Below are 23,876 nucleotides of genomic sequence, written 5' to 3' on the forward strand. Positions count from 1 at the left end.
GTGATTTTTTAACGGGACCAAAAAAGAATTAACAAACTAAAAAAGAGTTAGAAAAGCTACGGAGGGGACCTATAAATGCGGACTCCCTTACGCGTCAAAAGAAGATTCTTGTCCTTATTGAAAATCTGTTGAAACAAGAGGAGATATACTGGTTACAACGGGGTCGAGCAAACTAGTTTGTGCATGGTGATGGCAATACCTCTTTTTCCATAATGGAGCAACGGCTAGAAAGAAGAGAAATCAGATAAAAAAATTGCTTGATGATAATGGTGCTTGGGTAAAACAAACGGAGATGAAGAATCACATTATGGGATATTTTTCTAACCTTTTTACCTCAGAAGTTAACCAAATGAACCAGGAGGTTCTCTGTCTTGTCAAAAGAAAAGTTACAAATGAAATGAATAGTGTTCTACTCGCCCCATACACGGCAGAGGAGGTTTGAAAAGCCCTTTTTTATATCGGTGATTTAAAGGCACCAGGTCCTAATGGCTTACACGCCATATTTTACAAAAGATTCTGGTCTATGTTGGGGGATGACCTAATTGGTGAGGTTCTCTGGGCAGTGAATACTTGCTCTATACCTGATGGTTGGAACGATACTGCAATTGTAATGGTCCCAAAAGTCAACTCTCCAGAAAAGGTAACTCAATTTAGACCGACCAGTTTATGCAATGTGGTGTATAAGGTTATTTCAAAAATGATTGCTTCCCGTCTGAAGACAATCCTATCAGATATAAACAGCCCTACCCAAAGTGCTTTTGTGCCTGCAATAATGATTACACATAATATTTTAGTGGCTTACGAATGTTTCCATAAGATAAAGAAAAAAAGACTGGTAAAGAGGGCATGTGTGCAACCAAACTGGACATGCACAAAGCATATGACCGAGTGGAGTGGCCTTTATTAAAGTCAATTATGTTGAGACTGGGGTTTCAGCAAGAATGGGCGAATTTGATTATGTAGTGTGTTTCCTCTCTGTAATACCGGGTTCGTTTTAATACGGAAGAAACTGAAAGTTTCAAACCTTCTACAAGATTAAGGCAGGGGGACCCTCTCTCCCCGTACTTATTTTTGTTGTGTACGGAGGGCTTGACTTCCCTCTTAGCTAATGCAGAGGAGAGTGGTACTATTTTCAGAATTAAAGTTAGCAGAGATGCACCATCGATTTCAAACCTCCTCTTTGCGGATGACTCTTTGATACTTATGCATGCTAACTCGAGGAACACGGAGGCGCTGAAATCAGTTTTAGAGGCCTATTGTGCGACCTCGGGGCAAATGGTGAGCATTGGAAAACCTAGTATATTTTTTAGCCCCAACACAAAAGTGGAAAACAAGGCACAAATTTGTACTATTCTAAATATTATGACTAAAGCCTGTTGGGGAACGCAGTATTTCAAAAAAATTCCTATGATCACGCAAGATCTATCTAGGAGATGCATAGCAATGAGAGGGGAGAGTGTGTCTACGTACCCTCGTAGACCGAAAGTGGAAGCGTTAAGTAACGCGGTTGATGTAGTCGAACGTCTTCGCGATCCAACCGGTCAAGTACCGAATGCACGGCACCTCCACGATCTACACACGCTCAGCTCGATGATGTCCCTCGTACTCTTGATCCAGTTGAGGCCAAGGGTGAGTTGCGTCAGCACGACGGCGTGTTGACGGTGATGATGAAGTTACCGGTGGAGGGCTTCGCCTAAGCACTACGACAATATGACACAGGTGGAAAACTGTGGAGGAGGGCACCGCACATGGCTAAAGATCAATTTATGTGTCTATGGGGTGCCCCCTCCCCCGTATATAAAGGAGGGGAGGAGGAGGCCGGCCGGTCACAAGGGGCGCGCCAAGGGGGGGATCCTACTCCTAGTAGGAGTAGGTTTCCCCTTTCCTAGTCCAAGAAGGAGAAGAAGGGAAAGAGGAGAGAAGAGAAGGAAGGAGGGGGGCGCCCCCCTTCCCTTGTCCAATTCGGACTGGGCAAGGGGGGCGCGTGCCACCTCTGGCTGGCCCTCTCTCTTCTCCACTAAGGCCCATTGTGGCCCATTAATCCCCCGGGGGGTTCTGGTAACCTCCCAGTACTCCGGAAAATACCCGATACACTTCGGAACCATTCCGGTGTCCGAATATAACCTTCCAATATATCAATCTTTATGTCTCGACCATTTCGAGACTCCTCATCATGTATGTGATCTCATCCAGGACTCCGAACAACCTTCGGTACATCAAACCACATAACTCATAATACATATCGTCATCGAACGTTAAGCGTGCGGACCCTACGGGTTCGAGAACTATGTAGACATGACCGAGACACATCTCCAGTCAATAACCAATAGTGGAACCTGGATGCTCATATTGGTTCCTACATATTCTACGAAGATCTTTATCGATCAAACTACACAACAACATACGTTGTTCCCTTTGTCATTGGTATGTTACTTGCCCGAGATTCGATCGTCGGTATCATCATACCTAGTTCAATCTCGTTACCGGCAAGTCTCTTTACTCGTTTTGTAATGCATCATCCCGTGACTAACCCATTAGTCACATTGCTCTCAAGGCTCATGGTGATGTGCATTACCGAGAGGACCCAGAGATACCTCTCCGATACACGGAGTGACAAATCCTAATCTCGATCTATGCCAACTCAACAAACACCATCGGAGACACCTGTAGAGCATCTTTATAATCACCCAGTTACGTTGTGACGTTTGATAGCACACTAAGTGTTCCTCCGGTATTCGGGAGTTGCATAATCTCATAGTCATAGGAACATGTATAAGTCATGAAGAAAGCAATAGCAATAAACTAAACGATCATAGTGCTAAGCTAACGGATGGGTCTAGTCCATCACATCATTCTCTAATGATGTGATCCCGTTCATCAAATGACAACACATGTCTATGGCTAGGAAACTTGGTCATCTTTGATTAACGAGCTAGTCAAGTAGAGGCAGACTAGGGACACTCTGTTTGTCTATGTATTCACACATGTACTAAGTTTCCGGTTAATACAATTCTAGCATCAATAATAAATATTTATCATGATATAAGGAAATATAAATAACAACTTTAGTATTACCTCTAGGGCATATTTCCTTCAAAGCCTTTAATGACAAATATTTGGGTTTGCCTGCAAATATGGGTATGGACAAAAGCGACTATTTCCAATTCTTAATTGATCGAATTATTAAAAAAAATAGTGGATGGAAAGAAAAACTGCTATCAGCAGGAGGAAAGGAAATCTTACTCAAATTGGTTGTACAAGCTATCCCAACTTATGTCATGTCCGTATTTAAAATTCCTAAAAAAATTGCAAAGGAATCATTAACGCGATGTCGCATTTCTGGTGGGGTGACGAAGACAATAAGAAGAGAATGTATTGGATGGCATGGTGGAAAATGTGTGTACCAAAAGATCAAGGTGGAATTGGATTCCAAGATATACACTGTTTTAATTTGGCCTTGTTAGCCAAACAAGCGTGGCGCCTGCTTGATAACCCTGATTCTCTATGTGCCACCGTCTTGAGAACCAAATATTTCCTGGATGGCGACCTAATGAATGCAAGTTTTAAAAAGGGTTCTTCTTTTACTTGGCAAAGCATTATGGCGGGAGTTAATTCTCTCAAAAATTGTTATATTTGAAGAGTTGGAAATGGACTAAATATTGATATTTGGAAAGATGCATGGATCCCGAACTATGCAAATAGGAAAATTATTACTCCTAGAAGAGGGCACCTGCTATCAAAAGTTGTTGACCTTATCAATCCGGTCACCAATTCTTGGGATGAAGATTTAGTAATACAAACATTGTGGCCAGTTGATGCTCAAAGGGTGCTAGTGATCCCCCTCTCTATGCATAATATGACAGATTTCATTGCTTGGAATTACACAAAGAATGGGTGTTTCACGGTTCGGTCAGCTTACTTCGAGGAATGGAACAAACAACATGGGAGGAAATTGAACTACACAATGGTATGGGGAAAACAAATGTAAATCCTATTTGGAGAAAGGTTTGGAAATTATCTTGTCCAACAAAGGTGAAGATTTTCATATGGCGTACCTTGCACGGAACACTCCCATGTCGTGTTACACTTGCTAATAGACATATGAAAATTTCTCCCATCTGCCCATCATGTTCGAATGGACCAGAAGATACAGAACACATGTTGTTTCTATGTTGGAAGGCAAAAGAAGTTTGGAGAAAGCTGGGAAGTCATGAGGCCATCAGTAAAGCTTGTGTTATCGATCGTGCGGGAGTGGCAGTTCTTGAGTTTTTACTTCTTATGCCAGAGAAAGAGCTATCTACAGTAGGCACCCAGAATGCACATGAATTGATTGTTGTAACAGCCTGGTATTTATGATGGAATAAATGGTCGCTAGTTCATCAGGGAAAATCCCAAGATGCTTGCCAAACCTTGATGGGAGTCCGTGCTATATCGGCAAATTATGTTTTATGAAATTGAATGTTGATGCTTCTTTTGATCAGGATATGCTTATAGGTACGACATGGGCGTTACTAGCGGGACATGGGCGTTACTAGCGGGAACTGGAGGATGAATTAGTGTGCAGATGTCTTAACAACAAAAGCGCTGACTCTAAGATTTGGCTTATCACTCTCACAGAAGGCAGGATGTAATCTCTTGTGTTAGCTCCGACAATATGGAAGTAGTTGACACAATGAAGAATGAAGGACATTCAACGGACTGGCGGCGGCAGTTTTTGATGATTGTTATTTTATAGCGTGCGATTTTTTGTATATTAGTTTTGAGCATTGTAATATGGAAGCAAATAAAGTTGCTCATTAACTTGCTAGATTAGCTAAATTTTCTGTGACTAAAGATTGTTTTGAGGAACCTATGAATAATATTGTAATTTTTCTTATTAACAATGTAACTGTCATTTCCAATGAATAAAGGCGATGTTTTGTTTTAAAAAAGGCTCAAAGAGTACTTCGTGGTGCAGATTTCAGGTGGCAAAACACCACCCCACCCCAAGTGTGTACCTAGTCGCATATCCGTGACCGATGTTGCTGGCTAGCCGCCTACCGCGGAGACCAGATTCATCCATCTGCCCGACTGAAGGCAGCAGATCAATTTAGCCAGTGTCATCACTCATCAGGTGTGCGCACTGTAATCTGAGAAACTGCTACAAAGACAATATCAAAGAACAAGAACTAAACTGCTTTGCATTTCTGGAACACGACTCTACGAATTGCCCATTTTCATATTTCCACTGCAACGAGGTAATGACAGAAGCTACATTATTCAACCCAAACCCTCCACATCAATAAAATGTTTGGGCGGTTTTTTCTCTAGCCGATCTTCTCAACAAGACACTGCCCCTGGCTTCTCCAGGGTCATGCTCACTACCACCAAACTGCCTATATTGTTCTGTTAACAAGTGTTGCTTACTTTGGTCAGTGTACGACAAGGGTGAGCTTTCACCACCCTCAAGCCAACCCCCTCCACTAACCTCAAACCTTTGCTCCACAGACCTCTCTTCATCCACCTCCTGGCCTGATGAGCTGGTACCCAAGGCAGATCTCGACCGATAATAGCTCGTATAGCCGATTTCCTCATGTGCCCCTCTAGGGCCTCCCAGATACATTTGATCTGAGCTCCCAAAAAAGTACTGTTCGTAGTCATCAGTGCTGGTTGAGTTCCTTGTGCTTTCGCTGCTATCTGTGCTCACGGTGCTGTGTGACCCAGCATCAGAGTTGCTGAACAACGACGAGCTCTCACTTGGGCTTGGTGATTCTGCCGCTGGATATGGTGCGTCCCCAAATTCATCAAATCTGCGGGTGAGGTTATCTGTAATGTGATCTCTATGCAACTCATCACCTTGGTGTCTGTTCAAGGAACCCCGTTGCAATGGTGCCTGCTCCAAGTTTGGCTTATGCCTGGCCTTCTTCGCATATGATGGGTCGTTAACCATCATAGCATGTCGTACAGAGTTTGGCGCCCTTGGTGAACACCTGATATGGTTAATGGAGGATTCAGAATGTACTGGTAAGAAACCTGATGGGAAGGCGCATGAAATTGCTGGTATCTATAAAAAAAGAAGAGGAATGGTGGTGTTCACCTTGCGTAGAGCAGCATGTATGCACACTTCGACATTACATTTTCCAGAGATACAGGTTTGACCTGCACACAGCAAAGACCAGCTATTCAGAATACAGGATCGCTATCTGATTACTCCAAAACAACACCGGTACCGACGCAGTCACTGTTGAAGCCAAATAATTTGTTTTCACTATTGCATTACAAGAATATACACTATGATCACTAGGATAAGAGGTGTAATCTGATTGCTATTCCAATAAGGCAAAAAAAAGTACCAAATGGAACCTGGGTCTAGGCGCACCCTAATTGAAAAAAAAAGTTCAAAAATATATAAAAGGTCAAACAATTCCGCACAAAAAACAATTACATGTAAAGTTTCGCAAAGAAATGACTTCCGTGGTCTTTTGTGCGGAAAAAGGATAAACTTGGTTCTATATAAAAGTTACTATTCAAGTTTTTTGAAATTGCAATTTTGTGTTTTTTTCTCCCATAAGTGCCGAAGTCATTTCTTCGCGAAACTTCATACATGAGTAGAACACTCGACCAAGTTAGCCACAAAAAAATTTCTGAATTGATTGGGTTTTTTCCCAAAAATCCACACCGGCAGTCTCGTTTATTTAAAACAAACAGATACTAAATATGGAAATAGGTTTACCAAAAAAATGATTTCAAAAATTGTTAACGTCCAGACAGGCATAACCCCGTCTTGATATGTCCAGAAAGAGCAAGTATACCTGACTGTCATCTATCTTGTACCACTTCCCATGTGTGTCCTTGACATAACATACGTAATGACCAGAAAAGGCAGCATTCATGACATCATGATGGACAACCATTCCATATAGGCTGTAAACAGGAGAATTGTCATCAGTTGAGTTCATGTAGCAAGATAAGTTCAGGGTCTCTGGGAATCTGATGGCTTTGCTGATCTTCCCAAACTTGCCAGACTGTACAAATAAGAAGGGGGAACAAAATTAGAGGAACTCAATTTGCAAGACTTGATCAAAACTAAAACAATTGAACTCCAGAAAAAGGTCAAATACAACGATTCAAATGTCAACATAAAAGAGAGCTATGCAAGTATGTTTGGCGTCTAGCCCTCAATAAGATGGTATTCTATATGGTACCTGGTATCTTTTCAATGCAATAGTCAGGACATTTGGGGCTTCCGATATTGTCAACTTCTTCTTAGCACGCTCATAGGAATTGCATCTGACATACAGGGTCAAGTTAAGAGTAATAGCATTAGGAGAAAAGAAAGCAAGACTAAAGAGAAGCGGCAATTTCAATCCTTGCATAATTCATTATATAGTATAATGAATTGAATAAAATAAGCTACAACATCTGACTTCTAGAAACATTGAAGTGAACAATGTTTCCAATCAGAGTTATACAACCTACCTTATTATTTCAGCTGGCCCTAAAGGAAGTTGGTATATTGTCAACACTAAGGTATAAGAAAACATGCTAATTTCTTAAGTATTGATCCTCCAATTGCAATATTGTATAATTCTCAAATCAGCAACTAGCAGTAGAAGGCAACAGCGAGAAGGAAAAAGATTCTCTCAAAAATTTACAATATTTCATGCTGTCATATTTACATGCTTCGTTTGAACCTTTAAACATATCAACATATCTGGTTCATGACTCACAATCCAACCCATTGAGCAATTACCCACTCAAACTTTTGAGTAAAACAACAGCCTGATACAATTCAGAGCACTCAAGCAGTCTACATTGAAAACCATCCAAATGTCATGGCCCGACACCATCTTAGGTAGTCATAATAGAAGAAAACAACATAGCAAAACGCATAAAATCACACGACCAACATTTTCCACAGGAGAAATCCATACCATGTTTATAGTACAAATAAAAACTGGTATTGTTGTGCCATTTTGTTATCTTGCAATGTACGGCTTTTTTTTCCTACTCTTGGCTAGCACTCTCAAACTTTAAAATATACCTAACATTTATTTTATTTCCCTTCCAATTATGTTTCTGTTGTTCAAGTCTGCTGTACGGTAATGATTCTATTTCTCCATAAAATTCATGATTAGATGATATGGCAAAGTATTTTGACCCTCAATTCAACTCCCGGCTTGGTATAGTTTCAGTGATAGCTCAAGGACTCTGATCGGTGGATAAAAGGTCACAGGATGAACAGTACAGAAGGCTAAAGATCCGAAGTGACATTACCTGCTGCACTGGTATCTATTATCTCCATCCAAGACTTCTGTAGATGTAAACCGCTGAAGTGCTTCCTCGAGTGAACTGATGTCACCATCTATTTCAACAGTAAGATCTAACATACGCTCGTATTGCTCAGAACTAATATGACACCTTGTGCATTTTATCTATGAAAGAAACAGAGTAAAATTATCAATAAGACACAGGGTGGCCTCAGGTAACTGAATATGCAAAAATAATAAAATCTAAGCTGTTCTGTAAAGAGAACCTTAGATCTCAGATAGCCCCCAAATATTAGTTGTACAAGTGTGGTTTCTTCTGCTAAACAATGAGCGCCACCTTTTCTGGCTTCCTTGATGCACACAGATTGCATAGCATCAATTGAGTGCCTGTAAACATGTCAGTTAATGTGGTGCCATTAAGAAAAACTCTTGGAGAAAGGAGTTGCCAATAGTAATTAACTATTTTACTTTCGACAAGGTCATTCCCCAAAACTAAACATACTGAAAAAGCCATTGTTAGGTAACTGTCCTATCAGGTTTTCTACTTGACACAAAGACAATATTTCATTGATAAGAATGTCAACCAGCACCTGGTTTGAACAATGAATTCCAAACAACTATACTAAGTGTTGACTTCAACTAACCTTCAGTTTAACAGGAAAAGATAAATTAATTGAAAATTTTAGTACCACAGTTGAACAAAGATTGCCAAACTAATCTAGTATGCCACACTGTTGCCTCACAAACTGAGCCCAAAAAGGACGTCGACATAATCTATAGTTGAACCGGTTTGGGCCTGGCCCATCACCACTTAGGCCAATAAAGGCCCAGCTCATGTAAGTGACCTGAAAGAGGAGGGGTGGTCGATGTCTAGAGGAGAGCGCCGCCACAACCTACGACACAGAAACGAGCTGCCGGTACACCTCTCCTCATTCAACATGGTATCAGACGCCAGCAACGCCTAGGCCTGACGGCCCTAGGCAGCGGCGGGGCTCATCTCAGCGGTAGGGACTCGTCTCGCGGCTGTCCTGCGACTGGCAGGGAGCTCCGCAAGCAGCTGCATGCGAGCGCGGAAGATGCGGAGGTGGCGCGCGAGCTGCGTGGCGGGGCTGCGCGGGAGACGTGGCGATGGCACGGCTTAGTCAGAGGAAGACAGAGGTCGTACTGCAATGTACTGCTGCTGCTGGAGACATGTGCAGTGATTGGGGAGGGAAGAGGAGGCTGGAACTGCTGAGGTCTGAATTGCTGCTGCTTCTGCTGGAAGTGATAGCTGTTGCACGCAGCTACTCGCCAGGGGGAGAGAAGGGGGTCGTTGTTGCTGTGTGCAGCTGGTCGGGAAGATGAGTAATCCGAAAGGCCTTGCTGAGGCTATCGAGAAGCTCACACTGTTCCTCACTTCCAAGGAGGGGGGCTTGAATTTTAGGGCCATCATTCCTCGACAGGAAGTGGTTCGGAAGATCGAGCTGTTGCCCACTGACATCAAGCTAGAGAGGGTTACCATTGAAGAACCAAGTGGCGAGGCTAGTCCGGAGGGAAAGAAATGAAAGGTCATCAACTCTCTGCTTATTGGGTGGCTGTTGAACTCAGTAGTACCCCCTATTGGAGACACTCCGTGGATGGGCTATCAACAGGCTGCTGAGATATGGAAGATTTTGTCCACCCAGTACTGCTGAGATATGGAAGATTTTGTCCACCCAGTACTCCAACAAGGGCAATGTCATCCTCATATCTCAAACTGATGGGAAGATTCGTCGTCTACGTCAATGTGGCATGTCAGTGATGGCATATGTAGCAGAGATACAGGCATTGTAGGCAGACCAGGATAATTGTGATCCTCTTGAACTATGCAGCCAAGCATCGAGTCAGGGCACAAGTGAATGGCATGCAGGCATGTGCTGCAACTTTTGGAGGGGCTCAAAGGTTGCTTTGATGGCAGGAAGGCCTACCTGTTGCATCAAACTTCCCTGCCTATTATTGATGGGGCTATTGCAGCGATAGCTCAAGAGGAGGTGCGGCTATCTCTTGAGTTGTGCTGGCCTCGACGTTTACCGTTACTGAGCGCAGGGAGTGGAAAGAGAGCAGGGACTGTTTTACCTGTGGGGAGAAAGGCCACCTGAAGTTCAACCGTCCAAATCATGGCAGAGGCAGGGGAAATAGCAGATGGGGAAGTGGGAGGACTGCTAGAGGCAGAAGTGGGTATTCAGGATACTCAGGTGGTCAGAGGGCACACATGGCAGTTCAAGGGGACAACGGGACGTCAAAGGGCAGAGAAATATATGATGCTGCCTATGGAGACTTTGCTCACTGAGCCTCCACTGATGAAGGTAATCCTGAAAATGCATCTCTTGCTACTGATGAGAATGATCCAGATGATGGAAGATCAACTTCAGGCTATTGTGTGTTTGTGCGAAGAAATTTGGTGTCATGGAGAAGCAAGAAACAAACAGTTGTGCCTAGATCAGCGGCAGAAGCAGAGTAATAGAGATTATCTAAAGGGGCAAGAAACAAACATTTGTGTCTAGATCAGCGGCAGAAGCTGAGTAATAGACATTATCTAAAGGGTTGAGTGAGATGCCCTGGGTGAAGAACCTACTGAGCAAGTTGAAACTTCTGAGGAAGGGACCCTTGAGAGCGTGGTGTGACAATAAGTCAGCAATAAGCATTGCCAATAACCCAGTTCAACATGATACGACAAAACATGTGGATACCAATCGCTTCTTCATTAAGGAGAAATTTGATGGTCTTAATCATGTCAGCACTGGGCAGCTAATTGCATATTGCTTGATAAAGGGACTGGGAACAAAGGACTGTAACTTGCATGTGACAACACGGGGTTCATAGATATCTACCACCCATCTTGAGGAGTGATGAACCGGTATGGGCCTGGCCCATCACCACTTAGGCCCATAAGGCCCAGCTTGTGTAAGTGACTAGAAGAGGAGGGTTGGTCAATGTCTGGAGTAGAGCGTCGCCACAACCTACGACACGCAGAGACGAGATGCTGGTACACCTCTCCTCATTCAACTTCTGTGATTGCAAAATAGCTCATCCACCATTAGTAAAGTGTCACAGAAGAGCATGTCAGTAATTTTACCATCCACTAACACGTCATAATTGGTCATTTGAAGTATAACATTGGCAGATTCAACTTAAGAGCCAAATTATTGTGGAAACCTTATATTGAAAAACTTGACATAAAAATATTCATAGCTCCTCTGTAAACTCCAGCTTAAGTTTCTTGTCAACTGTAAATAACCAACATAGATGAAAAATGTAATGATCGCTTTCTTACCGAAGGAATTCATGAGCATCTTCTTGTTTACCAGGACCAAAGCTACTTCCAATCTCGTGCAAATGGGACAGTATCCCAGTTGGTGATAAAGCAGTCTTGCCCTGCTTGCCCTCCACAATAAGTCTTTCAAATTCACACATGAAACACCATGCCTTTTTGGAACCTAGAAAACACAAGATACTATGCGGTTACTCAAACAAGTGCAATATGGAGAAAAAGAATGACATGAGAAACTTAGTAGGCACTTACAATTTTTCGAATGAAGCCCTCCCAGAAGATACGTTGTAAGTGGTCGAGTAAACATCAAGCACTGAAGAACAACATTTGCATAGCAGCTGCAAGAGAAAAATAAGAAGAAAAACATGTTAGACAGGGGGGCACATAACAACTTACACAAAATATCTCAACTAATGCGACAACATCTTGTTTAACATGAGGCCTCTTTTGGTTTACAGGAATTTTGTAGGAATTATAAAGGATAGGAATTTTGTAGGAAATATTTCTTTGGAGCCCTTTGGTTTGTAGGAATGGATTCCTACTCCTATGTAGGATAGGAACCAATCCTTCGCATTTCAAAGGAAAAAAAAACATTAGCCTAGACTCAATTGAAAGATTCCTATCCTATGCATCAAATGACATCTCTTTCCCTATAGGAATTGAGATATATGTCATCTCACTTCCTATGATTTTCCTATTCCTATGATATTCCTATCCTGTGAAAAAAAGGAGGCCTAAAGTTCCATGTACTGGTAGGTAAGTCTATCAACAGCATGACAAAAAAGTAGTAGAGCAACAATATCATGCCATTAAACACTATCAGAGCATGCTGGAGCATATTTGCCTGATCACTTCATATATTGTTGTGGGTGGGAAATAAGTCCATCTTTAGCAACGGATTATTAAATTAATGATTGGCCCTAGGGAAACAAACCAGATAAGATCTACTCATGTCAACCAGACTCCAACGGAAGTAAAAACTACTAAGTTGCAAACAGATTAAAAGCTAGAGATGCCTACACAAAAAAATTATGCGACAAACTTCACAGAAATACAAAGCATGCAGTTAATCTCCCAACTGTTAAATTCCAGAAACAGTAATTCAATGTTTACCTGTTGCCAAGGTTATGAAGACCAAAAGGGCGCAATTCAACCTTGTCATAGAGCTTGATGAAAACATCATATGGAAAAAGTGTCTGAAAAGCAGAATTTAGTAGCAAATAAAAGAAAATAAATTACTAACTACAGAGCCATTCAATTATATTTACCAACTCTGAAGGATAATGCCTCACAACTTTTGGTGTTGTTTGTTGCCTGACAATTTTCTTCAAAGATGTCGCAAGGTTATTTGCTGCTGAACCTCCTCTATCTGTTGGATTATCAGCCCTTTTTGATGGATTAGGTGCTACAGACCGGCCACCATGGATGGAAGAAACCTTATCAACAGCTAATACTGGAGTTACTAATTTCAAGCCTTCAGACTTTTCTTCACCAGTAGCTTTTATTTTGCACGGTTCAACTTCCACGCGAAGAGAAGTCCTAGAACTTTTGGGTGCTGGTACGGCAGTTGCAGCCATTTGGGAATAGCTCCTATCTGCAGGTTTTCTAATATGATTAATCCGAGAGCAATCCTTACTAACATCAGCATCCTCAGTGTTGCCATGGTCCTTGCAATGAACATATATATCTTCATGGATGGAACTGGTAAGGCCACTCATCTTTGGTGCAGAAGCTTGAGATTTATGAACCAATATATCATCTAAGTCCTTCACATAAGAACTATTTCCAACAAAATTGGTAGATTTGGTATTTGATTCTGCCCTTTTACTGTCAAAGGACGTTACTTGAGGGGTAATTTGACCAAGTTTGACCACATTGTCAGGATTGCCCTTTTCAGGGATCTCTGTGGTAGCAGATACCTCTTCGAAAGGCGTATCTTTCCTTTTATCATTTGAGCTCTTCACAACATGGTTTGTGCCAGAAGTTTCAGACTCAGCCGCAACCGGTACACTAATTTCAGCCACTGGTTGTACCCCAGCCACTACATTCTCTTCAGAAGCTCTTCGGTGTTCAACATTTCCTTCCTTTGCAACAGAAATTGCAGCTCCATCATCTGGCTTAGCATTAGCACTTGGTGGATGGCATTCATCTTTGTGACCTTTTCTCCAGTGGGATATCTGGCATTTGAATGAGCTGCAAAAGGGAAGGTGTCACAAGATTGAACAAGTAACACAGTTCAATTTTTGTACACCACGCACAATATTGAACCGCAGTTTAGGATTTTCGACACATAGCATGTTTACTATTCATGTACAATATGCAACATTACTTGGTTTTACTGAGATAGGCATCACATCTCATCCAGCAGACCAAGTCATGTGCATGTATATTCATTTAGGATTCTTATTCAAATGTTCCACTGGTAATGAATCAAAGGAAATCAGTCAAGGGTCAATTTGTCCATATCAACATACTGTTAAGTTCACACAAAAAGACATGTGCATAAAGAAATGTTCAGAACAGGATGAACAATACTAAGAATACCATCGGAAAAGTGACCAGCCATGCCTAAATTCAGCCAATAGCAACTGCAGTTGGACAACCAAAGTTCTCAGGTTTAGGAAAGCAAATTAAAAGTGCACAGTGGTGTACCAATCATCCTTGTATTCCCAACAAAAGTGGATTAGTAAAACGTCTATCATAGGGGCTAAAACGGCCAACAGAGCTAATATGGTCAACAGAGGAACTTTCTAGATAATTCTTTGACAGCCATACTGCTGCTCACAAAACATTGAGTGCAAAGTATATTGTAACATCACTTGTCAGCTGGTGCATTTACTCACCACCAAACACCGTATGTATAGGCACTCGCGACTCTTATACATATCCTTGAATGTACATTCAATTTTAACACACAAGGGTATTTTTTGTATTAAAACATTTTTATGACAATACAAATTACTTACTCCCTCCTTCCATCTATATAGGGCCTAATGCGTTTTTTAAGACAACGTTTGACTATTGATAAGATTAATAATAAATAAGATGTATAATGTGAAAATTATATCATTGGAATCTCCTTTCACATACGAATTTGACGGTATGCTTTGTGTAACTTGCATGTCATATATTATTGCTCTAACATTTAGTCAAAGTTGGCCTCGAAAAACGCATTAGGCCCTATATAGATGGAAGGAGGGAGTAGCCAGATGCCAGATGGTACTCCCCCCCCCCTCCGCGTCCGGCTTTAAAAGGCCGGCTGGCCAGCATGCTCCGTCCAGATTTGTTAGACCAGGCGTTTAATTGTGCTGCGCATGCAAGCAAGGGAGAGAACTAGGCTGCTGCATGCACGCTATTCATTGGTTCATGCAAGGAGGTTAGAGAACGCATGCAGGCAGGTGAGAGAAATAGGCTGCGGCAGCTGTGCATGCATGATATTTCATTGGGCGCAGGCTGGCAGAGAGAACGCACGGAGGCTTTGGAGAGGATGTCGAAGCATTACTTAATTATAAGACGAGTCAGTGCCTTGGTATCCAGCCCTATAAACCCAAACGGAGGGAGTATAATTAAGAAATAAGCTTATGTAATGTCAGTATGCACATAACATAAATAAATGTTCCATCATTGGTAAACACTTCTCAGAATCACATGGAACCTTTGTTAGGACTAATCTTGTCATATATACCAAAGAGATGCATGCATGAGAAGGAAGAAGCCAAATTGGGTTGGATGTTGAGGGACACCATGAAACCTTAGCCAGCATCCTCCGTCCAGATTTGTTAGACCAGGCGTTTAATTGTGCTGCGCATGCAAGCAAGGGAGAGAACTAGGCTGCTGCATGCACGCTATTCATTGGTTCATGCAAGGAGGTTAGAGAACGCATGCAGGCAGGTGAGAGAAATAGGCTGCGGCAGCTGTGCATGCATGATATTTCATTGGGCGCAGGCTGGCAGAGAGAACGCACGGAGGCTTTGGAGAGGATGTCGAAGCATTACTTAATTATAAGACGAGTCAGTGCCTTGGTATCCAGCCCTATAAACCCAAACGGAGGGAGTATAATTAAGAAATAAGCTTATGTAATGTCAGTATGCACATAACATAAATAAATGTTCCATCATTGGTAAACACTTCTCAGAATCACATGGAACCTTTGTTAGGACTAATCTTGTCATATATACCAAAGAGATGCATGCATGAGAAGGAAGAAGCCAAATTGGGTTGGATGTTGAGGGACACCATGAAACCTTAGCCAAGAAGAATATGATGGCATGGCATATGTCATCACTCAATAGTTATCCTAACTATATATGAGTTGTCATCTACTTGGGTATGAGTTGTGCAGTAGATGAACTAGCTATGAGCTGTACCGCCGCAATGTTGGTTACTGTAGCAGGACGGTCACTGTATCACTGTCCCTACAGCCTCTATATAAGGAGATGCACCCCATATGTAAATAGGTAAGCTTGTGGCAATTGAGATATCTAATAAACCTTCCCGCTAGTAGTAGCTCTTTGTGTGTGTGAAGCACATCTCTTTAGAGAGAGTCCAGGGTGAGAGCTAGAGAAGCTAGTGATTCTAACAATTGGTATCATAGCTAGAGCTAGCAGTTCTAACAAAATTTTGTTTAGCTGCATGCACCTTAGGTCTTCATTATTTGTTTCAATTGAGACAGGTAACAGGTTGCATCGAAGAAATAAAGACATTATTTGCTTGTTTGTATGAAATGAATGTGGTGGTAATGCAATAAGGTGTGCTGACATTATAACTACAAGTATAGTGATTGTCAATTTTCTGTTTTTCCACTCTCAAGTTGCAACCCAATAGAAAATTCTGTATATGACATATCAGCACATAATGGCTAAACGTGTTTTTTTAGGCTAGTTTCTGTTAATAGCACAGAAACAATAAATAATACGAGTAGTCTTTGCAACAATGGCTTGTTTCTTCCAGTGATATCAATTGCACAGGAATGATAAATAATGAATCTTCTTCTCAAAAACACTAAGAACTCAACATGAATATGAACAAATAGCATTACCATCGGCTGATTGATCTGACCCACATGCCGTGGTAAGCAAGAGACTAACACGGGGAGAAAGGTGCTGGCCTTGTTGAAATCTACATACCCAGGATTGGCATCCTTTCTGTACGAGCAGAGAAAGGACAGGCGCTCATGCAAAGAACCAATAAATCAAGCCTCATGCACTGAGTCAAATGTGCATCTTATTTTGCTCCACATTATCTAAGAATACGTCCACCGGTGCTTCACCCTTGGGGACATTCTGGCTATGTCATAGGACAAATCTCCCAACATATCAATCAAAGAAAGGTCCATGCCAACAGGACATTGTGACATTCAAAAAATAAGTGTTCATCTAGAAGCATGTGAATCGCTAGGATGGTTAATAGCCTAAGACAGGATGTGTGGCCTATGTTGGTTAACAAAAAAGGCAGCAGACTAATATTAGTTGTCTGGAACCAACTGGAAGGTATCTTGAAGTCAGGGATAAAAACAAACATTCAAGTTTACAAGGAGAGGCGCCAGCAATGATGACAGCATAACTGAGCCATTAGGATCCTATACTGGCCTTCCTTCCAGATGAACTTTATCAAACCAGAGTTCCTAGAGACAAGCTAAATGGATGATCACAAATCGCCCTAGCTCACATGGCAATCAGTTATCTTGTCCACACACAAATTCGACAAAATCCAAATCTTGTCGATCTACTAGCCTATAAAATTGTTACTGAAACCCACATTTCTAGAAAATACAGCGCATTTCCACTCTGGATTTAACAAATTGTAGACTATCTTCCCTCGATTCCAAATCACCTGCTGAGACTACAAAAATTGTAAAGGGGATTAGGAACAGGGTTTGAGCCAACTCACCAGTACTTCACAGCCTTGCACTGTTTGCACCTAAACGTGGTCGGCCTGAAGCACACCGCGCAGACCCCAGCTGCGGCCTGTGGCGGCGCTGGCGCCTCCACGACCTCCTCCTCTTCCTCCTGCGGTGAAACCACCTCCCGCGGTGCCCACATCGGCGCCTCCGGCACATCCGCCGCGTGCAGCACGCCAGGGAACAGCTCGGAGCAGAAGGCGAGCACCGACTCCCGCTCCGCCAGCTCGGATTCCTCCGCCGCGAGGCGCGCTAGGCGCCGCACCTCCTCCCTTCGCTCCGCGGCGCGCCGCAGGCTCTGTCGCAGCAGTAGCGCCACCACTAGCACCACGATAAACAGCGCCACCGTCACCGCGGTGGCCGCCGTCGACGACCCTGCCGCCTCCGCCATTGCCATCGCTCCCTCTCAGCCCACCCCTCTCCCTCCCCAGCCCTCTCTCAGGCGCATAGATCTCGAACCCGCCCCCCACCACCACTCAAAACGATGGATCCGCGGCCCGATTGTGCACTTGCCCGAGCAAATCGGTCGGAAATTAGGGCTCGGAGATTTCCAATCCAAAAGAAAAATCCCCTTTCCTCCGGTCAGGGTTTTGTTTTGTTTTGGTCTTTGGAAGTGACGGAGAGACGGCAGCGACCAGGGGCAGGGAGGAAGAGAAGGAGAAGGTAGCGGCATCCGTTTCCACCTTGGCACTCGAAGAATAATACCACGCCTTCGGGAAGGGGGCAGGTGAAAAAAGTGGGCGACGGGGCAAGTTTAACGGCGGGGTACCGTACGAGGTGGAAGACAAGAAAGGAATGGGTTCCCCGCAAGGTACCGTGTGCTGGCCTCGGTACCCTGTATTCGCGTGCGCGTATCCACGGTCAGATGGGCTCGGAGCATCTTCAACCGGTCGTATAAAAGCATGTATTAATAATACGGCCAACTGCTGACTATAATATATTGTCATTATTTATTTTAAATCTATATAAGGCTGCTAGCCAACTTGCCTTCACGGAGCTTTTTCAATTGGGGCTTCGTTGCCCGTCGGATCTGTCTTCTAGTGTGTCTGAGCCGTTGGATCTTCACAATGGTCAAAACTAATTTTCATCTCACGGTCATTTTCATTGTCCAATGACGAGTGGGCTCGCGAGGCGGCTGGTTGGCTGGGTTGCCCATTTTCGTGTGCCGAACGATTTGCCCAATTCACTCCGCACGCTTGCACCCAATTCAACCCTCTCTTCCAGACGACCCACTCCACACTAATCGCCGCACAACCCTAGCCCCTTTCCCTTCGATCCCCACCTCCCCTCTATCATCCTCGCTCCTCGCTCGTCGTCATGGCCTCCACCCTAGGAGCATCACCACTGCCTGCTACGCCCCCTCCACCACTATAGGCGCACACAGACGGTGGATCCGTGCCGGAGAAGAGCAATTCCAATCACGGTGTGGTGCATTTGTGGGGAAGGTGAAGAAAGTCTGTCGCCCGTCTTTACCTCCTCGGTGTGCCCTTGCTGCTGCTCTCTCTCTCCCTCTGTGCGTAGCAGCGCAGGAGCAGTGAGGTATGCGAAGAAGATGAGGGAGGGCGGAGAGAAGGGGAAGGAGCAGCCCGACCCTGCTCCATCTCTCTTTCCTTCATGTATGAGGCCTAGAGAAGTAGATGGCGAGGGAAGGCGCCACGGCCGGCGGCGCTACCACTGCACAGTGGCGTCCACCTCCAGGTCTTCGTCATGTCTCCCGATCCCCTTTGGTTTCAGTGTGTGTTCTTTTTTCTCTTGGCCCGATTTGCTCACACATTTGGGGTTTCGTGTTGTAGGGGACAGATCTGGTGTGGGATGTGTGGTATAATGCATATGTGTGTATAATCTTGGCTATGGTCTATGCTGGTGATATGGCTGTCAACCGGTAAGATAGGACTAAGGTTTGAATATTCATGTGTTATTTTCTGCATGTTGTAGTTCATTTATGTAAATTTGAGTCCTGTGGTCATATATTGGCCTGTCAAATTTATCGGGTGCCAAGTTCACTTGCCATATTCTTAATTACATTTTCTTCTGATTTTGGTGTTGATGTGTGTATTGTTAGTGAAAATATACTCGCCTTTTTTAACATGTGTATGCCATTAAACTGATGTCATTGTGTTTTTCAGGGGTATATGGACACAGATGATGCAATATTCACTAAAGGGAAAAGGTCGAACTGCGGTAACGAATATAAAAATTTATTTGAACACCACAATCTGTGAGAAGAGGGATAGAAGTATTCAATAGAAGAATTTGGTGAAGAACAAGATGACTAACAATTATTGTTATAGAAAATGGCTACACAACTATATTTTTGTTTCATGGTTCAATAGAGGGAGCATCAACACTAGGTTGCGGTATAATGTCAACTAATTGGAATATCCTCGGTTATTTTCCTGAAGTTTTCCGCTGGAAACTTTTAGTTCCCTTTGTCCTTCAATACCAAAAACATTTGAAGTTTAGTTTTATAAAAAAAGGATCTCTTTCTATGATCAGTATACATCTATTCTGATTTGTGCACAAGAAAGCTCACAAGTTTGTGTCCATCTTTTTGGTTGTAATCATATGGCTTGCATATTTTATCAAAACACAGACTGGTCATAGTTAGAAGTCACAATAACTACCAGAGGCATCTGAAGTTGATAGAGATGCAACTTAGTTTCTGGTTATTTCTGAACTTGGGTTTAAATTTTTTGCGAACAGAGGATCATAAGTTGCTTTGCTTATTGCGCTATCAGGCAGGGTAATTTGGTGTTATGTCTCAGTAATGTTTGCCAAACTTAGCATCTATGGACCTACCTTTTGCTTACCAGATTTCAGTATTCTAGGATAATTTTTTGTTCAATGATGAAATTCCTATTGCTCTAACCGGCCAATCCGCAATAGAGCATTCATTGAATTTTTTTCCAGATATGTGGTCTATCATATGCCCTTCGTTTTTCCTAGCATTATCTAGAAAATCATGACATATATTGGTCGATCCTACAAGTACCCTTGAATCAACAACTCCATGCATCATCAACTTTGATAGCAACTGAGTTCATCCAAATGATAAATAGTAACGGCAGAATCAAGTCTCGCTTGCAGGTAGTTCAAGTTTCTCTTCTTTCATTAGCCTTGAATATTTGTATGCATTGTTGATATTTCTATCTTTACTTGCATTAATTGCAATTTTCTTTGTAGAACAGTAAGAGTGGTTTGAATGGCAAACAAGTCGTGATCTAAATGCTCTTATATTTCTTTACAAAAGGAGTAACATCTATCCCGATGAAATACAATGGCGTGGAGAATGTTTCATCAATGGACATGTAGGCAGGTTTCTTTTCTCGGGTTGTGTGCTTATTATAGGATGGAAGCATTACTCGATGGCTCACTCCCTTACTTTGTTGTCTATATTATTCTTCCAAGAAAACCTTGCTTTGCTCGTTTTTGTTTTAGGTACATCTAAGCTAAATGATGTTCATTGTTTAAATTCGAGAGCGAGCCTCAATTAGTGAAAATCTCCGAAATTAAAGAGCTATAAGCACCCGGGTTGAGCATATTATAGGCATATCATGATTTTGATTTAGAATACCGAGTTTACTATTTTTTTATCATAGTATTAGTTACCAATTACAATTTCTGAACCTTTATCTTGGGTGGATGTGCTTTGGCCCATCATGTTATCCTCTATCTTGGTTGTCTGTTTCTTGTGTTTTCTCATCGCTGGTCCATCTGGGTTCACCTCCTTCACAGCCGTATTTTTCCCATCATGGGGATTCCATCGACCAAGGCACCTTCTCCCTGATTGTAGTGTGATCACCATGTGTATGGTTTGCTGGTTGCTCCAGTAGAAAATTGTATCAACCCTGTCAGACCGTGGCTTCCAAAACTAATGATCTATAAAAATATTATATTTAAGTAGGAGTGATCCAATCTTATGAATATTGCAGTTTTCTTTGCTGCACATATATACTTGCACATTACAAGAACCATCATGTTCGTCTCTACACATTTTCGTACTCATTTAGGAGTTATTATGGGTTGATTGGCATGTCACCCTTAATAAGGTGTTTACTTTGTATGATTATTGCAGGTTAGGTTTAAATAGTGTGAGCTTAAATAATAGGATATGAATAGTTGTGTCATGTTCATATGATCTTTTTTATCTCACTGTAAAACTAGATGATAGAATCTTTCATTGCCATCAGGTGATTTAACCTCAAGGTCAGAGTATTTCAAAATCAGACTATCTTGAACAATGGACTTCCTTGAAGGTAACAAGTCGAGTGCATGAATCTCTGGATCTCCCATTTCTTGAGGAGCATGACCCGAGTAAGGAAGCATTTGAAAAAATGCTTCAATACATGTAAGGTCCCTTCACACTTTTTCTTGCTTTCCATTATTGATACTGATGTTGTCTGGTTTATTCCTTGCTTGTGTTTATTTTAGGTATACTAACAATCTGGAGCATATGGATCCCAGGTTAAATATACAAAACATGATTCATTACCTCTTCATACAAAATACTAAAGTCGCTTCAGTTTGTTGTGAAATTAAATTGAAGTGAACATATCCCAGGCTGAAGAATTATTTGATGTCACATCGGCATACCTCTTGATACGTCTCCAACGTATCTATAATTTATGAACTATTCAAGCTATATTTACTTGAGTTTTATATGGTTCTGGTGCACTTTTATATTATTTTTATGAACTAACTTATTGATCCAGTGCCCAGTGCCAATTCCTGTTTGTTGCGTGTTTTTTGTTTCACAGAATATCCATATCAAACAAAGTCCAAATGCAATAAAAATTTATGGAGAATTATTTTGAAATATATGTGATTTTGGGGAAGAAGAATCAGTGTGAGAGAAGGTCCACGGGCCCCACAAGCTCATAGGGCAAGCCCTGGGTGTAACACCCACAATGCGGCTATATCTCCCACGTGTCGGGGCACGAGTTAGAGGCATAGCCGCATGGTAGGTCTGTCGCAAGAGGGGTAATCTTTACACATCCCATGTACTGAATAAGAAAGGGATAAAGAGTTGGCTTACAATCGCCACTTCACACAATACATAAATAAACCATCCATCATACAAGATACAAACAAAGGTCCGACTACGAAACCAAAATAAAGAAAGACAACCCCAAATGCTAGATCCCCGATCGTCCCAACTGGGCTCCACTACTGATCAACCAGAAAATACAAATAACAACGACCAATCTTCATCGAGCTCCCACTTGAGCTTGATTGCGTCACCTGCACTGGTATCATCGGCACCTGCAACTGTTTGGAAGTATCTGTGAGTCACGAGGACTCAGCAATCTCACACCCGCGAGATCAAGACTATTTAAGCTTATGGGTAGGAAAGGGTAGTGAGGTGGAGCTACAGCAAGCACCAACATATATGGTGGCTAACATACGCAAATAAGAGCGAGAAGAGAAGCAACGCAATGGTCAAGAAGCTAGAAGTGATCAAGAAGTGATCCTGTAACTACTTACGTTCAAGCATAACAAAAGAACCGTGTTCACTTCTCGGACCCCACCGAGAAGAGACCATCACGGCTACAACCGCGGTTGATTCATTTTAATTAAGTTATGTGTCAGGTTCTCTACAACCGGATATTAACAAATTCCCATCTGCCCATAACCGCGGGCACGACTTTCGAAAGTTCAAACCCTGCAGGGGTGTCCCAACTTAGCCCATCACAAGCTCTCACGGTCAACGAAGGATATTCCTTCTCCCGAGAAGACCCGATCAGTCTCGGAATCCCGGTTACAAGACATTTCGACAGTGATAAAACAAGACCAGCAAAGCCACCCGATGTGCCGACAATCTCGATAGGAGCTGCACATATCTCGTTCTCAGGGCACACCGGATGAGCTAGACGTCGGGTTGGCATAGACCCTGGTTGCCCAGGGGGCACCGGACATCGCTCAGGTTGGACCAACACTTAGAGAAGCACTGGCCCGGGGGGGTTAAAATAAAGATGACCCTCGGGCTCGCGAAAACCCAAGGGAAGGTTATAGGTTGTTAGGCAAATGTAAAACCAAGATTGGGCCTTGCTGGAGGAGTTTTATTCAAAGCGAACTGTCAAGGGGTTCCCATAACACCCAACCACGTAAGGGACGCAAAATCAAGGAACATAACACCGGTATGATGGAAACTAGGGCGGCAAGAGTGGAACAAAACACCAGGCATAAGGCCGAGCCTTCCATCCTTTACCAAGTATATAGATGCATTAATTAAATAAGAGATATTGTGATATCCCAACATAACCATGTTCCAACATGGAACAAACATCAACTTCACCTGCAACTAGCAACGCTATAAGAGGGGCTGAGCAAAAGCGGTAACATAGCCAAACAACGGTTTGCTAGGATGGTGGGTTAGAGGCTTGACATGGCAATATGGGAGGCATGATATAGCAAGTGGTAGGTAGTGCGGCATAGCAAA

At 42.7% G+C, this 23,876-nt stretch overlaps 1 protein-coding gene, 1 long non-coding RNA gene and 1 pseudogene across 2 annotated transcripts; 2 read left to right on the plus strand and 1 right to left on the minus strand.

Annotated features, from left to right (window-relative positions):
* Positions 1–5,198: 5,198 nt before the first annotated feature.
* Positions 5,199–18,148, minus strand: LOC125522375 (ubiquitin carboxyl-terminal hydrolase 17). Its single transcript, XM_048687434.2, has 11 exons — positions 17,428–18,148; positions 12,807–13,731; positions 12,652–12,734; positions 11,791–11,876; positions 11,542–11,704; positions 8,516–8,636; positions 8,257–8,414; positions 7,185–7,269; positions 6,792–7,004; positions 6,077–6,138; positions 5,199–5,969 (listed from the first exon to the last, which is right to left on the minus strand). Exons 1-11 carry the CDS (start codon positions 17,832–17,834, stop codon positions 5,279–5,281), a joined length of 2,994 nt encoding a protein of 997 aa, XP_048543391.2. The 5' UTR covers positions 17,835–18,148; the 3' UTR covers positions 5,199–5,278.
* On the plus strand, positions 9,378–11,533 carry LOC147959486 (uncharacterized; annotated as a pseudogene).
* Positions 18,149–18,619: 471 nt separating the features above from the next.
* On the plus strand, positions 18,620–22,140 carry LOC147959487 (uncharacterized). Its single transcript, XR_015610909.1, has 6 exons — positions 18,620–19,135; positions 19,231–19,319; positions 19,564–20,524; positions 20,621–20,745; positions 21,628–21,785; positions 21,869–22,140. It is a non-coding gene; the product is annotated as an uncharacterized LOC147959487 (long non-coding RNA).
* The last annotated feature ends 1,736 nt before the right edge of the window (positions 22,141–23,876 follow it).

Source organism: Triticum urartu, chromosome 7A, assembly GCF_056163025.1.
Source record: "Triticum urartu cultivar PI428250 chromosome 7A, HENAU_Tu73, whole genome shotgun sequence".
Taxonomy (NCBI): domain Eukaryota; kingdom Viridiplantae; phylum Streptophyta; class Magnoliopsida; order Poales; family Poaceae; genus Triticum; species Triticum urartu.